A 17,001-nucleotide genomic window follows, 5' to 3' on the forward strand; every position below is an offset into this window, starting at 1 on the left:
CTACATCCCTTATCTGTACCCTTATTCTGAAACTCAAACCTACCACCCTTGCAGCTGATGTCCTACCTGCAGAATATCTGCAAAAAACTGCAAAAGCCATAGCCTACCCCATCTCCATCCTGATTAACAGAACTATCTCTGAAGGAACTGTCCATCTATTTGGAAGATCTTGCATGTTATCCCCCTGCATAAAGGTGGAAACTCCAGGGAATTATCCAACTATAGACCTATTGCTATACTATCTCCACTGGCAAAAATCATGGAGAAATGCATTCATAAGCAACTGTTAAACCACCTAATAGATAACTTATTAGCTAACTGCCAGCATGGCTTCAGGCCATTTCACAGCACTACAACTGCCCATTTATCCTTCTCTGACTGTATTAACAAAAATCGTAATAACAACACACTATCCTCAGCCCTCTATTGATCTCATGAAAGCCTTCGATATGGTTATCACCAACTTCTCATAAACATACTCAAAAACTATCACTAGATGCACTTGGCTATACAATGGTTTCAATCCTACTTAAACAGTAGGCAACAGGCTGTTGTGTGGGAGAACAACTTATCTCCCCATCTCCCCATTGCACTCTGTGTCCCCCAAGGCTTTATATTAGGACCTCTTCTGTTTTCTATTTTTATCAATGACCTACATTCTGCAATTCCTCAAGCTACCTCAGTACGATATGCAGATGACGCCACATTAATATGCTCAGCCACCACTTCATCAGACCTTCAGTCCCTCACCCAAAATGTGTTTAACACAGTAGAGAAATTACTACACCATTGCCTCATCTTTAACCCCCCAAAAAAACAAACTCCTACTATTTACTCCCACCCGTAGGGCTTCCCCACTGTACTTTACTTTTTACATCAAACAATGGTACCATCATATCCCCTGACTCTGCTACAAAACTACTAGGGGTACTAATTGATATTAACCTTAACTTTGATACTCACATTAACAGTACCAAACTTTGATACTCACATTAACAGTACCATAAAAACAGTCAACAAAAAACTAGGCTCCCTCTATAGAATCAAATCCTTTCTCGCTCCACTAGCAAAGGCTACTATTGCCCAGACCCACTTAATATCCACCCTCCTCAACGCCTCCCCTATATATACTAACCTCTCAAAAAAACAACTTGAACAAGCTGGCTTTCACCTACAGTAATACTGCCAGATTTGCAAAAGGGTCTACATTTAGAACCCATCACGGTGCTAATCATGAACAACTAGGATGGCTAGAGTTGCCAAATTTACTTCTGTTTAAACAATTAACAGTTGACTACATAATCCTGTATCAGCCTACTAATACTCCAATTCTTACCAACCTTATCACCCCCTACAACAACCTTAAGACCCTACGCTCATCTAATAAAATATTAGTACAAATAGGTAAAACCAATAATATGGCTGGTGAGACTCTGTTCTCTAATACCATGGGTAAAACCTGGAACACACTCCCCAGTGACCTGACCTCCATTTCCTCACTAACACAATTTAAAAGCAAGCTGAAAACCTACCTTAAATCTCATTGGTTATATCCCTGTGTGAACCCAGACTAACTACACATTTTTTTTTTCACAAAGACGCCTGTCACAACAACTGTATATACTAATTGCCTATTGAAAACCATAAAGAAAATGGGCCTTGTATATTATTAAAATGTCTTCATCAATACCTCCCTATAACTAACAAATGTTATAAGTAATATGATTCTGTAAGCAGACATATTTTGAAGTGAAAATATTTGCTTATATATTTAATGTACCCACATCTGTAAAATCTATCCTGTATAAAATTGCTTAAATATGTATTGTACCTGTACCTGTTGAATATTGTTATTTTATATAAATTTTACTGTGTTTGAGGAGCTTTTCTCCCCGGGCCTCTGCTGAAAATGGACATGTATCCAGCTGGACTAGCCCAGTCAACAAATGTAAAATAAATAAGTTGACATCCCTGTGTTTTTCCTGAATTTTCAGAATAAGGGTGAATATATGTTGCACCTCTTAAGACATTCATAGACAATTGTGCTGTTAACTGGATGGGACAAAATCTTTCAGAAAATCTGATAAACTGTTTGTGGCTTTCTCAGGTTCCAAAAAAAGGAAATCTGTTGTGAAACCTACTATTGCTTGTTAGTTAAGGGATTGTATTTCTCATGTTTATTCTTTGAACAATGTTCCTTTACCTAGACCAGTTGGAGCTCATTCCATGATATCCGTAGCCACGTCTCAGACATTTTGGTCTACAGTTTCCTTGGAGGATATTTGGGCTGCTGCTTCATGGGTGAGTTCTCGCACCTTTATTTCGCATTCCAAACTTGATATTTTCTCCAGGGGTAGGGCTGCTTTTGGCTCTGCAGTAGTCCAGAATATCCTTCCATGAGGTCACCCAGATCAATGTAGCTGGGGACTGTGTCCCACAGGTTTGAAGAAGACTGAACAGACAACATCAAACTAAAAAGTTATGTACTCTCCATAACCTTCCATCTGCATTGTCTGCTTCAGTCTTCATCAACCTTCTCTCCCTCCTTCCCCCCTTACTTATATCTGAAGGACCTGATGGATATTATTGGGAACCTTCATTCCTGTTTCGTGCCTCTGAGCATTCTTTTATGCTCTGTTGTTTAAATATGTATTTTCTCTTCTGGGTCGATTGGCAGCAGACTTGATCTGAGACATCTGGGAGGAGTGAGGCAGTATGGGTAGGGTAGGAGGAGCTCTAGCTTGGGTCCTTGGCTTGTTAACGGTGGAGTCTGTTCCAAGGTCAGAACTGAGAACCCATAGGTTTGATGAAGACTGAAGCAGACAACACAGATGGAATATTATGGTGAGTATATAACCTTTTTTTTCTGGAAAGTGTGGAAGAATGCAAAATGGGCAATTACAGCTGGTGGGAGGGTGGATGGTGATTAGTGAGGGATTGCCAGTGATGACAAGATCTAGTAGGTGGTTGGGATCGAGTTTTGGGTGGGTAGGTTGTTTTAAAAGTTGTTTAAGGTTTAAATCAATTAGGTCATTAATATTATGAATGGTGAAAAGCATGCTTAAGTTGGTCACCAAATAGTATGAGGTTGTTTGTAGTTGAGAGAGCGCTGTGTAATATTTTGGAATTTATTTATAGTTGCTGGAGAGGGGGGTGGAGATCAAGGATACTGCTGTTTACAGAGGTGGTCTATTATTGGTATGTAATTGATAAGTAGCCAGTTTGGAAGTTTCTGTTATTGAGCAGGCCTGGGCTATTAGTTGTAGGAGGACTCGCCCTGCATTACTTGTACCTGGCCGTGTATCAAGCTAATAATTTTAGTCTGAGAAGAGGGGAGGCACTGGGCAGTTGTCATTTTGACACTGAATTCTTTTAAGTTCTGAAAGGTCAGGTTTGGTTTGTGAAGTAAAGGCATTTATTTGGTCAGTCTTGAAATGTGTACTTTGGGCATTTTATTAGGAAGTAGGAGAGGGAGGTGGGACCTGGAATTAGATAAGTTTGTACCTCAGAGTAGTAGCAGGATGGTGGGAGTCAGTAGGAGAGATGAACTATGTGTGGTAAAGTAAAGTGAGTAATGTGTGATAAGGCAGGAAAAGGGATACAGTTTGGGGAGTGATGATGTGGGGGTTGAAAAGTGTTTTTATTTGTCCTGCTGCTGAGATAGATACGGTAGTAATAGTGGTAAAATGTGTGAAATTTTGTTTTGTTGGTATGATAGGATGGGGGATTAGGAAGTGATGTAGCTAGTAAAGTTCAGACCGTAGTTAATGCCACTTGGGTAGTATGTGTAGTTTACAAAGACTGGAATAAAAATATTGGTGTTTCTAGTGGGTGGTGTACATGATTAGTTGACCGAGTGAAATGTATAGCAGTCATTAAGAGGAGAGGGTTTCTGCGGCATGTATTGGAAATGAGTTGCAGTTGTTATGGGTATTAGTGTCTGAAAACAGTGGGTTTGTATGGATAGTGAAAGGGAAGTGTTAGTCTTTTTGGAGTTTGGAATTTCCATTTAGGATTCAGTTGTAGCGATGTCTAGCTACCCAGTAGTGTAAACATTGGCTCTAGGTGATTTGGTCACTATGGCTGTGACACTCCAACCCCATGTACAAAATAGGGGAAAAGGGAATTGATGCTGACCGTCATTTTTAAGTTATGTGAAGAAGTATGACTTTGAGTGGCATGAGAGGGTTTGTGGGTGGAGAGTAGAGTATAAATTTGAGGGGGAGAGGGTCTTACTTTACTCCTGTCTCGAATTCATTCTTGCATTTTATATATATATTTATATATATATATATATACATACATACACACTTCTTACTGTGTCCAGTTTTAGCATATACAAAACGTACATGGTGCATATGTGTATTTATACTGAGCTATTTTTATTTTTTACTACAGTGCTCAACGCTTAAAATTTCGACTAAATCTGTATGAACTGAAGGAAGGCAGACGCATTAAACCGAAGACCTTCATGAGTATGGTGTCAAATCTTCTCTATGAGAGGAGGTAAGTTGTGACGCACCATTCCTAACACAGTGTCTGAACCAGAGTTTCCAAGTTGTGAATGTGTTAATACCTGTGAAAAGCTTTGCCTCGTTATCCCACTGTTAGTCGCTTAACAATTTCTTTGCTTTCTCAACTGTTGGTCACTATTTCTGGGGACATGGCAAAATACATTTGCAGTCTTGATGGTGCCTGAACTGGGTCATGTCTTAATATTTAGCAGGTATTGTTGGAACAGTACCATTAATGGGTTCAGTATTTAAAAAAAAAAAAAGATGGCAATTTCAAAAGATAATTTGCCTATTTTAAGGGTACAGATTAAAAAAAAAATAAACTTTGACCGTAAGATAAAAGGAATTTAGTGTGAGAATGTCTCACCTTCTTGTCACAATAGTGAAACAATAACCAGTGTGTGTGTGTGTGTGTGTGTGTGTGTGTTGCATTGCTCATTGCCCCTGAAACATAGATCAAAGGTTTATCCAACATTCTTCATCTTCCACATGTCCCTGATTTAAGATCTGGTGGAACTGGCAGAGCAGTTTGTTATGTTCATCGTGCATACAGCTGCAGAGATAACAGATGTGTTATCCTGCCGTCAGGCGGGTCCTCGGTCGGCCGAATTCCAAAGTCTAGGTCCGACGTCAGTTGTCGTCGCTTCTTCCCTGACGTCAGTGCGGCAGGGGTATAAAAGAGACAGCCAACGCCATTTTCTTCAGTCTTTCTTGCCGCGCGGTGCCCGAAGCAGAAGCAGTTCGCAAGTGCCGGTCGGCCAGCTCCTGAGATTTACAAAAGTATTTCAGCCGAAGTCTTCTTGAAAGCTAAGTACCTGCTTGAAACTTTTCTTGCCTCAGACCGATGTCAGACAAAGTTAATAATTGCATTTCATGTGGGAAGCAAATACCGCATAAGGATTTCCACTCTTGCTGTATACCTTGCCTAGGCCCAGACCACGACGTCTCGGCCTGCCGTTTTTGTGCTAGATTCAACAAACGCACTATTAAGCGTCGGGCGGAGTTCGCCCTTCACTTTTTTGGCAAAAAAATGTAATTGTATTGTCGTCTGATACTCCAACTCCAGTTTTGAGCAAAAAACGCAAAGATAAGGACCAACATACAAGGTCCGCACCACCTACTGATACCACTCTAAGGCCGACTACCGGTTCTCTGGTACTCAGCGAGGCGCCTACGCAGCCCCTGAGTACCGATGACAATGCATTACCGGTGTCTTCAGTACCCGAGGTCTCAGGCTTCGGCCCCCATTCCTACTACAGATACCGACGCCACTCCTGGCGGGGAAACTCAGAATTTAGACAGGCCTGCCATTTCTCAAGGGGTCTTCAGGCCTTCCTCCTTCTCTATTAAAGCCTTCACTAAATCTAAAACAGCCATGAAAACCAAAAAACAGGTTCCTCTGCGAAATGCCTTCAAAGGAATAAGTTACAATCACAGGTTCCATCTATTTATACTATGCATAAAGTAATTAATCAATTAGCATAATTAATTAAAGAAAATTACCACAATTTACATGAAAAAATTAAAGAGACCTTTCCAATGAAATGTGTATAACAATTGCATCTAAATACAAATGAATATGTATAAGAAAATTTTGAATATTTGTAAAATATTGCAACTAACACTTTAGAACAATAAAAAAACATTAAATATTATTAAATTGTAAGATTAACCTCCAAATTCATACCCCTGGGTTTTAAAGTGCCAAATTTCAAGATGAATTCACTCTCCAGCTTTAATAAACTTTGTACATAATTTATACCATTCACACATTTTGGTTTGGCTAAAGCACAGAAAATTAAGGAATCCATACATCCTTTATGAAATATATTGAAGTGTTCTGAAATGGGACTATCCAATCTAACATTACGTACATCACCCATGTGTTCTAAGATCCGTATTTTTAGTTGGCGTTTAGTTTGACCGATGTAATATTTGGGTGGTACACATTTGTATTTAGATGCAATTGTTATACACATTTCATTGGAAAGGTCTCTCTAATTTTTTCATGTAAATTGTGGTAATTTTCTTTAATTATGCTAATTGATTAATTACTTTATGCATAGTATAAATAGATGGAACCTGTGATTGTAACTTATTCCTTTTAAGGCATTTCGCCGAGGTACCGGAATAAAGTGTTGCTGTGTTCCAGTTTTTCGTGGTTTTTCAGTTTTCATGGTTTCATGGTTTTTCCTGCTTTTGTTTATCAGCTGGTTTGTTGGTCATGTCTACAGCATCGGATACTAATGGCATTTTATTTGCCAGCTTGGTTAAAGAAAGGGAGAACAAGCTGGCGTGCTTTGATCCATGGACTGTAGCCGGTAACAATTCTTTTGATAAAAGGTTCGAAGATCTAAAGAAATTAAGAGTTAAGGAGACCTCTCTTTTTTTATGACATTCGTTTACTAGAAAAGTATGTGGAATTATCCGTTACTCCTAGGGGTTTAAGGGTGGACAAATTGCCAGCCTATAAGTTTTCTGAAGATGAGAGTGAATTTCTGGATGAATGGAAGGCAGCTTCACTACAGTGCACACTTTCCTGGCTCAAAATTTTGATAAAGCGTAATCGGAGGTCTCTTGGACTGATCCAATCGCAAATCATGGAGGGTGAGGCAATTTTATCAAATGAGATTTCCAACACTGTTTTCAGTTCAGCTATCAAGGATATCAACGCAGAAGTATTGAAAGTAGAACGTGACGTGGTTGCCAGAAAAAAGAAGAAGCTGAATAGAGATGTTGGCGACTTCAGGAATAATGTGATCTATTCCTGGCAGAGGAAGCGTCAGAATGGTTCGGTCCGAAATAAAACTGCTGATGGGAGGTCACGTAGCAGCCGAGACTCCTCTGCATCTTCGTCTGATACTGCAGGCAGTAAGAAAAGTGTTTCATTCGAAAGAGTGGACATTGTAGCTGACAATGATGAAATTATTGATACGGAAGAACAGGGCAGATGGAATTTTCGACAAGGCTCTAAACGGAAGTCACGGCAGAAGGGCCGTAACCGGAGGTACTGATTATACGAATGATTCACAGTATTTGTGTTCTGCTTTCCAAAAGGACTGTGTGAATGTCTGTACGGACTTTGTTCCTATTAATACTGTCTTTTCACATACTGTTAACTTAAGTGATTTTGTACCTAATTGTGATATGCTATCTACAAAGGCAGCAAGTTTGTTCCTACCAGAATACCTGCCATCTCAGATTTACTTTTGGATGTTAAGCGCTTTTGCAGAAAACTCTATTAAATTGTTTTTTGATTCTAAAAAACTTTTGACACATGTAGAAACTGATAATTTTGTGGAAGGTTCTAGTGTCAGAGTATGCTCTAGTGCTGATTCAACTGATGTTAACACTGATAGTAATTTATCACATGATTCGGTTAATGTGTCTTTCTTGGATGATTCTTTGAATGTATCCATTTATGACTATGAATGTGAAGTTGACAGTTATGTATTAAGTAATTTAGATCATATTAGCAGTGTTGATTCTGTTACAAATGATTCAGCACAGATGGAACGTTTTTACACTGGTTATGGCAAACTTACAATTCCATCATTGCCAACTTATAGCTCATTTAATCCACCAAAAAATTGTTTCATTTTGAGAGTTTTTGAAAACGTTCTTTGCAAGAAAGTGGAACTTGAATATGCTTTATTTTTAAAGCAATATATGGTATATAATCTCACCAAAGCTGAATGGTTGGCTTTAAAGAGCATGAAAAGTGTGTGTGACAAATACATATTCTGTACGGCTGACAAAGGGGGCAATTGGGTCATCATGGAAAGAACTCATTTTCTTAAAATGAATTATGACCTTTTGTGTGATGATTATACTTATGTGGAGCTTTTTTACAATCCGGTCAATGAGTACAATTCATTACTAATGGATCTTTTGGAAAGGGGTGAAAGGTTGGGCTTTTTAAGTGATAAAGATGTTAAAAGATTATTCATCACCAATCCTAAAGACCCGACTTTTTATGCCCTGCCCAAAATTCATAAAAACTTGTTAGACCCCCCTGGTCGCCCAATAGTATCCTGTTGTGGTGGTTTTTTGGAACACATAGGTATACTTTTAGATGGTATATTGAAACCAGAACTAAAAAATGTCATTTCACACATTAGTAACACAAATCAATACTGTGAATTGGTAAAGGATTTCAAATGGGACAAAACTTTCTACTGGGCAACTGTTGACGTAAAGGCACTTTATACTAGCATTAAAACCAGATTTGGTTTGGAAGCTATTAATAAAATTTTGGGGGAGGGACCTCGCACTTCTTTCATCATTGCATTATTGGAATTCGCACTTACTCATAACTATTTTCTTTTTGAAAATAGTTTTCTTACAAAAGGAGGGAACGGCTATGGGGGCTAATTTTGCTCCCACTTATGCCATTCTCTTTATGTCTTATTTTGAAAATAGTGTTTTGTATACTTTAGATTTTTTTCACAAGAATGTTATTTTATATCGCAGATATATTGATGATTTGATTTTTGTTTGTAAGGGAAAAACTTCAGATTTTGAGGCTTTTGTGGACCAACTTCACCAAAACAAATTTGGTCTTGAATTTACATTTACTGTCAACACACAAACAATCCAATTTTTGGATATTTTATTGTATGTGGATGAAAAGGAAAATGTACAATTTAGGCCCTTCAGAAAGGATACTGCTTCCAATAATTTCTTACATGCCACTAGTGCACACCTTGCTCATTTAATCGAGGCACTTCCTTTTGGCGAGTTCAAACGCATCAAAGAACACACTTCAGACAGTACAGAATGGAGGGCAGAATTTTTGAATATTAAAAGTAGACTTCTAGCTAGAGGTTACTCTAGAAGTACTATAGAAGGAAGTCTCGATAGGTTGTTTGATTTTAATATACATAAAAACAAACCTAATAAAGCAAAAAGTCAAAATTCTAGTGAAATTATTTGTAACAAAAATGACAATATATTTTTTGTCACAAAATTCTCTCCTTTTTCCTCACATTTGAAGCATATTGTTGACTTTTTGTGGCCTATAATTTGTCATAATGAGGAAATAGGTCATTTATTCCCCAACCATGTGTTGTTCTCCTATGGAAGGTACCCAAACCTCAAAGAAATTTTGAAATTCAAGTTTGGGAATGCTAATTTCTGTGTGAATAAAGTGGGTATGTCAAGTTGTGGCAAATGCAAAATTTGCCCCAAGGTTAGTAATTTGTCTGGTAGTGTGATTAATGGCGTTAAATATGTCGCCCATGATGAATTTAATTGCAAATCTTGCGGTGTGGTATATATACTTGGTTGTGGTTGTGTACCACCCAAATATTACATCGGTCAAACTAAACGCCAACTAAAAATACGGATCTTAGAACACATGGGTGATGTACGTAATGTTAGATTGGATAGTCCCATTTCAGAACACTTCAATATATTTCATAAAGGATGTATGGATTCCTTAATTTTCTGTGCTTTAGCCAAACCAAAATGTGTGAATGGTATAAATTATGTACAAAGTTTATTAAAGTTGGAGAGTGAATTCATCTTGAAATTTGGCACTTTAAAACCCAGGGGTATGAATTTGGAGGTTAATCTTACAATTTAATAATATTTAATGTTTTTTATTGTTCTAAAGTGTTAGTTGCAATATTTTACAAATATTCAAAATTTTCTTATACATATTCATTTGTATTTAGATGCAATTGTTATACACATTTCATTGGAAAGGTCTCTTTAATTTTTTCATGTAAACTGTGGTAATTTTCTTTAATTATGCTAATTGATTAATTACTTTATGCATAGTATAAATAGATGGAACCTGTGATTGTAACTTATTCCTTTGAAGGCATTTCGCCGAGGTACCGGAATAAAGTGTTGCTGTGTTCTAGTTTTTCGTGGTTTTTCAGTTTTCATGGTTTCATGGTTTTTCCTGCAAAAAACAGGTTCCTCAAACACCCTCTCAAGGCACCATGCCTAAAAAACAGATGCTTAAAATGGCTGAGGATTTGATTACTCTTATCAGGGGTTCTCAACCCCCCTCTGACAAAAGGCCCAGATTAGAGGAAGACTACCCTTCCTCAGATCAAGCTTCTATTACCTCAGAACTATCTGAGGACAAGGGTTGTGCCTATTCTAAATTTGAAGACTCTGATGCAGAGGAGTCTATTCCCTCGGTCTCCCCCCCTGAGGACTTCTCTTTTGGGGAAACCCTGCATACTTTGAGGGAACACTTTCACTGGGAAGGCCAAGATTACTCAGATTCCAAGAAAAGGCTCAGGGAATTTCTTCTGCTCCCCCAGCATAGGCCTCTGGCTATCCCTCCTGTTTTAGATATATTGGATGATGTGTACACAGAAGCCAGCCTTAATCCTGATTCCTTGCCTCCAGCTGCTGTTAAACCAGACAGGTATTAACGGGTTACTGATTCTCACCAGTTCCTATATAAAAGCCATACTGCTGACCCAGAAACTATTTCACAGGGTCCCAAGGGAATTAAGGCCTCTACTGCTAAAAATCCATTACCTTCAGAGAGAGATTCCAGATCTTTAGAAAGGTGGGGGGAAAAGGTGTACACCTCGGCTACTTTAACCATGAGGGCATTAAATTGTCAGTTCCATATGTTAAAGTATCAACAGTTTTTGTTATCTCAGTTGAAAAGCAAAATGTCACAACCTGAACAACCAGATTTAAAAGAGTTGCAGGATTTGTTGCATGGTGCAGAGCAAGTGGGTAAACATACCTTGCAGTGTGGTTTTGATGCTTTAGAGGCCTCATATAGGGCCACTGTTACGGGATCTGTTATACGTAGGCATGCTTGGCTCAAAGAGCAAACCTTACCAGATCATGTCAAAGCTAAATTATTAGATGCACCTCTTCAAAAAGATGTATTGTTTGGTGTTAAAGCAGAGGAGGTACTAAAGAAAATGGAGGAAAAAGCGAAATCAATGCAAACAGTGAAAGATTTCCTGCAGGTACAGCCTCCACGTTTCAGCAGAAACTGGCCTTCAAAAAATTGGTCCTTTCCAGCCACGGACAGACCTCAAAGGGGCAGATACAGGCGTCCAAAGGGAAGAGGACAACCTCAAGGATCTTTCAGAGCCAGACAGTGAGTACTCAAGAGGTGGAGAAGATAGATCACAGTCTTTTAGAAAACCGACACAATGACTTCCCCCTACACCTGCCAAGCAAAGCTTTAATGGCAGCACCTTTGGGTGATAAACTGACATTATTCTCAAAAAACTGGCATATTGTTACAAAAGACAAATGGATTCTGGACATTATAAACAGAGGCTACAGGTTCCACTTTCACACCCTGCCAAAAATGAGAGGCATGCCAAACCTGCCACAAAATCAAAGGGCAGAGGCACAAAAACAAATTTCAGCTCTCATGGACATGAAAACAGTTCAAGAGGTACCTGCAAAAGAACAAGGTCAAGGGTTTTATTCCAGACTGTTCCTGGTACCAAGGAAAGACAAAGATTGGAGACCTATCTTAGACCTATCCATACTAAACACATATCTTCAGGTGCCAAAATTCAAGATGCTCACATTACAGCAGCTTCTTCCCATGCTGGGCAAGGAGTCTTGGCTGGTAACATTGGACCTCAAGGAGGCATACCTGCATGTCCCTATCAGACAAGATTGCAGAAGATACCTCAGATTTCTTGCAGGTTCAACCCATTACCAATTCTCTGCATTGCCCTTTGGCTTATCTACTGCGCCCAGAGTGTTTGTGAAATGCCTGGCATCAGTAATCGCCTTCTGCAGACTACAAGGGATACAAATCTACCCATATCTGGACGACTGACTGATCCAAGCGGACAGCAAGGACATACTACTGCAGCACCTGGCGTTTGTAATAAAACTGTTGAACTTCCTGGGATACACAGTCAACAAAAAGAAATCAAAACTAATACCCTCTCAACAAATAATTTTCCTGGGTGCCAGCTTGGATACAACCACCCAGATGGCCTACCTCACGCCAGACAAGCAAGGGCAACTGTCTCAATACTTCAGAAAAATGTCAACTTACACCAGGCTAACTGCAAGGAAAGTCCTGCAGGCTCAACTCAAATCATCACAACAGACGCCTCAGACTACGCCTGGGGAGCACACACGACAGATCAGTGCATTCAGGGAAAATGGGCGCGAAAAGAGAAGCTCCTTCACATCAACCAAAAGGAAATGCTAGCCATGCAAAAGGCTATTATGACCTTCAAAGACCTACTGCATCCAGGCCAGCTATTGATAAGGACAGACAACACCACAGTGATGTGGTACATAAACAAACAGGGGGGAACTCATTCATACCCCCTGTGCAGGCAAGCCATGACCCTTTGGAACACAGCACTGGAATTGAAAATTCAATTACAGGCACAATTCCTGCCAGGGAAGGAAAACACACTGGCAGACAACCTAAGCAGAAATATGACAGATCCACACGAATGGAAGTTGCATCCTCAAATTTTCACAAAGATAACTCGGGCATGGGGTCAGCCAGACATAGATCTCTTTGCTACCCACAGGAATTGCCAGTTGAAAAAATTTTGTTCAAGGACCTATCATCCACAGGCCTGGAAAGTGGACGCACTTTCCTTCAATTGGACAACATTGACCGTCTATGCCTTCCGCCTCTTCCTCTGCTGCCCAAAGTTCTATTAAAAGCCAGAGCAGAGAGGCGAAAATGATTCTCATTGCTCCAGACTGGCCAAGGCAACACTGGTATCCGCTCCTGAAGAGCCTGACACATTCCCCACCATGGATCCTACCTCTAGCCCCTCTTCTGTTGTCCCAGCACAACTACAAAACTCTTCACAGCCATCTCAAAACTCTAAATCTAGCTGCATGGAGAATTCCTTGATTTCCCAACAGTTTCTCCTCTCGAAGGAGGTGCAGGATGTCATCTTGGAGGCCAGAAGACCTTCTACTAGAAAGGCCTACTCCGCCAAATGGAAACGATTTTGTGCCTGGAATCAAAAGAAGGGACAGAATCCTTGGGTAATAAATATACCTCAAATTTTACAGTACCTAGCTGAGATGTTAAACAATGGACTTTCCTTCTCCATCAAGATCCACCCTTCAGCCATTTCTGCACAATACAACACAGACCCTCCTTTATTCTCTCATCCTCTCTTAAGGCAGTTCCTCAGAGGGGCAAAGAATATAAAACCCCCAAGGAAACTACCAGTCCCTGCTTGGGACCTCAACTTCGTATTGGAAAAGCTGACCCTTCCTCCCTTCGAGCCAGCTTCTTCATCAGACTTACAGTACTTGTCACGGAAAACAGCCCTTCTTCTGGCTATCACCTCAGCTCGCAGAGTTTTGGAGCTACAGGCCCTCATGGCTGTGCAACCATTCATCATTTTCCATAAGGACAGAGTTTCCTTCCGAACCAACCCTACCTTTATGACAAAGGTAGTATCCAGTGTAGCTTTGAATCAGACTATCCACTTACCTACCTTTTATCCTAATCCACAAAACAAAGGGGAAAGACTACTACATTCCTTGGACATTCACAGACAACTTTGTTATTATTTGGACAGGACAAAGCCATTCAGGAAATCTGAGCAACTCTATGCTGCAGGTGCTCAAGGAAAGGCCATTTCCAAACAGACAATTTCAAAATGGATAGCCCACTGCATACGCTTTTGTTACTCATTTCATGGAAAAACTGTGCCTGCATGCATCAGATCCCACTCCACCAGATCCACAGCTACCTCTGCAGCCTTCCTCAGGGGGGTCCCTACCAAGGATATTTTGGAAGCAGCCACCTGGAGTTCAGTGCACACTTTCTCCAAGCACTATCACCTCCCACTATACTCTAAATCTAGAGTGGGCTTTTCCACAGCAGTCCTGCAGGGCATCCTAGCCCCTCCTAGTTCCACTTAGTGCCTACCACCCTTACTTAGCTTTGGGATTCTTCCCATCTGTTATGACTGCAGCTGTATGCACGATGAACATAGTACAGTTTTGTACCTACCATAAATGTAGATGTTAGAGTGCTCATACAGCTGCAGTCCAGTTTTCTCTCCCTCCATCCCCTCTTAGGACAGGCCTTATGACAAACACCTTTCATATAACCTTTTTGGGGTATTCTTTTATGGTGTATTTGCTTGCAACTACTGTTTTTGATTTATCAACATTGCATTTTTGCATAACATTTTGTTTGCCTTCCTTCTGGGGACACCTGACATCTGGGGCAAGAAAAACTGAAGAAAATGGCGTCGGCTGCCTCTTTTATACCCCTGCCGCACTGACGTCAGGGAAGAAGCGACGACAACAGACGCCGGACCTAGACTTTGGAATTCGGCCGACCGAGGACCCGCCTGACGGCAGGATAACCCATCTGTTATGACTGCAGCTGTATGAGCACCCGAACATCTACATTTATGGTAGGTACAAAACTGTACTTTTTCTCTTGTAAATATCTAAAAGATGACCAGGCTTAGATGTTCATGCAACCACAAATATCACATACCAATTATCTTTCACCATATTGACATGCAGTGCATTGACCACAAATGGTCAAAATTCATTAAATCTATGTGGGGAAAAGAAAACATGCAGGAGGCAAGCCCTCCTGTACCTCCACACCCCTACTAAAGATGTATATGTAGTGTGTGTGTGACACACACACACACACACACACACCACACAGTATATAAAAAAGTGTATACACCCCTGTTAAAATGGCAGGTTTTTGTGATGTATAAAATGAGACGACAGTAAATCATTTCAAAACTTTCCCCACCTTTAATGTGACCTATAACCTGTACAATTCAATTGAAAAACAAATCCGTTAGGGGAAAAAAGTATAAAAAATAAAAAACTGACAATAAGCTGGTTGTATAAGTGTGCACACCCTTAAACTAATACTTTGTACCTCTTTGTTGAGGGTAGTGTGTGATAGTAGAATGCCAAATGAGTTGAAAACTAAGGTGCACAAAACAGTGGTGCCGTCCGGAACTACTGTATGGTACAGAAACATGGGCAGTAAAGTTGAAGAAGCTTGAGGTGTTTGAGGATGTGTGTGAGATGGATGGTAGTATGCACGCTGTGAGATAGACGAGGAAACCAGTATGTCTGAGCAGAAACCGAAGTAGCTGCAGTTACAGAGAAGGTCAGAGAGAACAGATTACAGTGATTCGGGCATGTGTGCAGGAAAGCAGAAGCAGTTGGTGAATAAGTTTTGGGATAGACAGGATGAAGGCAAGAAGTCCGGAGAGCATCCAGCAAAGCGATAAATGGATTGTGTGAGAAGACCTGAACCAGTCAGGCATGACTGTTGAAGGTAGGAGAGTGGCATTGAATTGAAAGAGATGTTGGCAATTGATGGGACACCCCCATCTCATCTAGGAAAATGGAAAAGGGGATTGACAATGAAGAACTCTGAGATTGCCCAGCAGTGGAGAAAGGGTAAAATCCCACAGCTGTCTGTATAGTTATCACCCAAAGCAAATACTGCCATTTCAATAACACAGGTTTCCAAACATTTTGAACAAGGTCTCCCATCTATCTACTACTTAACTGAATGAACTTCTTGAAACTGTGACTAGGCATCTTTATTCCACCCACAGTGAGGATATCAGAGAGAGTGTCTCTCAGATCTGCTAGCTAAAGTGATATTTATCTGGACTCTTTCTTGTTAGTTCTGTCACCCTTTGGGTCACAGGTGGGATACTAGACCTGACTTGAGCTTTCTGGATTGATATTATGGAATATGAATGGCAAGTTAGACTTACTGCAATGAATTTGCCAGGTCTCGATGACCCACACAATTTTAAATGTGTTCTGAATAGATTTGGTGAAGTACTTTATTGGCTTTCAAGTTTATTTGTGGGATAGTAATGTTTATGTATGAATGAATTTTTAAATTGTAATTAAAGGAGTCAGCTTTATATGGTACCACCAAATAATGAAATTGAGCAGTCTATAATACTGCGGTGGTGGTGCTGCGGTAGCGTTGTTGCCTTACAGACGTTGCCCGTTCGATTCTCAGAGCGTCTTCTGTGTGGCGACGTGTGAATGGGCGTTCCTTCGTTGAAGGTTGTGCATTAGGCCCGGCAAGCTACCACGTAAAAATCTACTGCCAATCATTAGCGGACCGGAGTTCCGCTGTGGTGACCCCTAACTGGGAAAAGCCAAAAGACACAAACAAACGATGAAATTGAGGAGTCTGAAGTAAATTTCAGTTGATGAAAGTGAAAGTGTTTGGTCTGGATTTTCTTATTTATTTGTCTTTGTTTACAAAGAAAGTCCAACTGGGTAGTGCCCATTTTCAGCGGAGGCACAGGGGAGGAAAAGCTCCATTTGCTTACTTGTATTATACTAAGTTCCAGTTAAACACAGATGGCAGCTACCTTTTTTTTTTTTTTTTTTTTACTTCAGTTAGCCGTTACTAAAAGAAATAGTCCTTTCTAGCACAAACTAGAATTGTACTTTTAAATAAACCCAATATAACAAATGATAACATTGAACCATTTCTACAGCATCTTTAAAGGTTGCA

The 17,001-nt window shown here is 40.1% G+C and overlaps 1 protein-coding gene across 2 annotated transcripts in view; it reads left to right on the forward strand.

Annotated features, from left to right (window-relative positions):
* Positions 1-17,001, forward strand: part of PSMB3 (proteasome 20S subunit beta 3) — a 530,078-nt gene that overhangs the window by 242,304 nt on the left and 270,773 nt on the right. For both annotated transcript variants that reach the window (XM_044055288.1, XM_044055289.1), the window contains one exon: positions 4,399-4,506. In XM_044055288.1, the coding sequence (XP_043911223.1) occupies positions 4,399-4,506 (108 nt within the window). The remainder of the gene's footprint in view (positions 1-4,398; positions 4,507-17,001) is intronic.

This window comes from Protopterus annectens, chromosome 13.part0 (assembly GCF_019279795.1).
Source record: "Protopterus annectens isolate FY-2018-M chromosome 13.part0, PAN1.0, whole genome shotgun sequence".
Classification (NCBI taxonomy): domain Eukaryota; kingdom Metazoa; phylum Chordata; order Ceratodontiformes; family Protopteridae; genus Protopterus; species Protopterus annectens.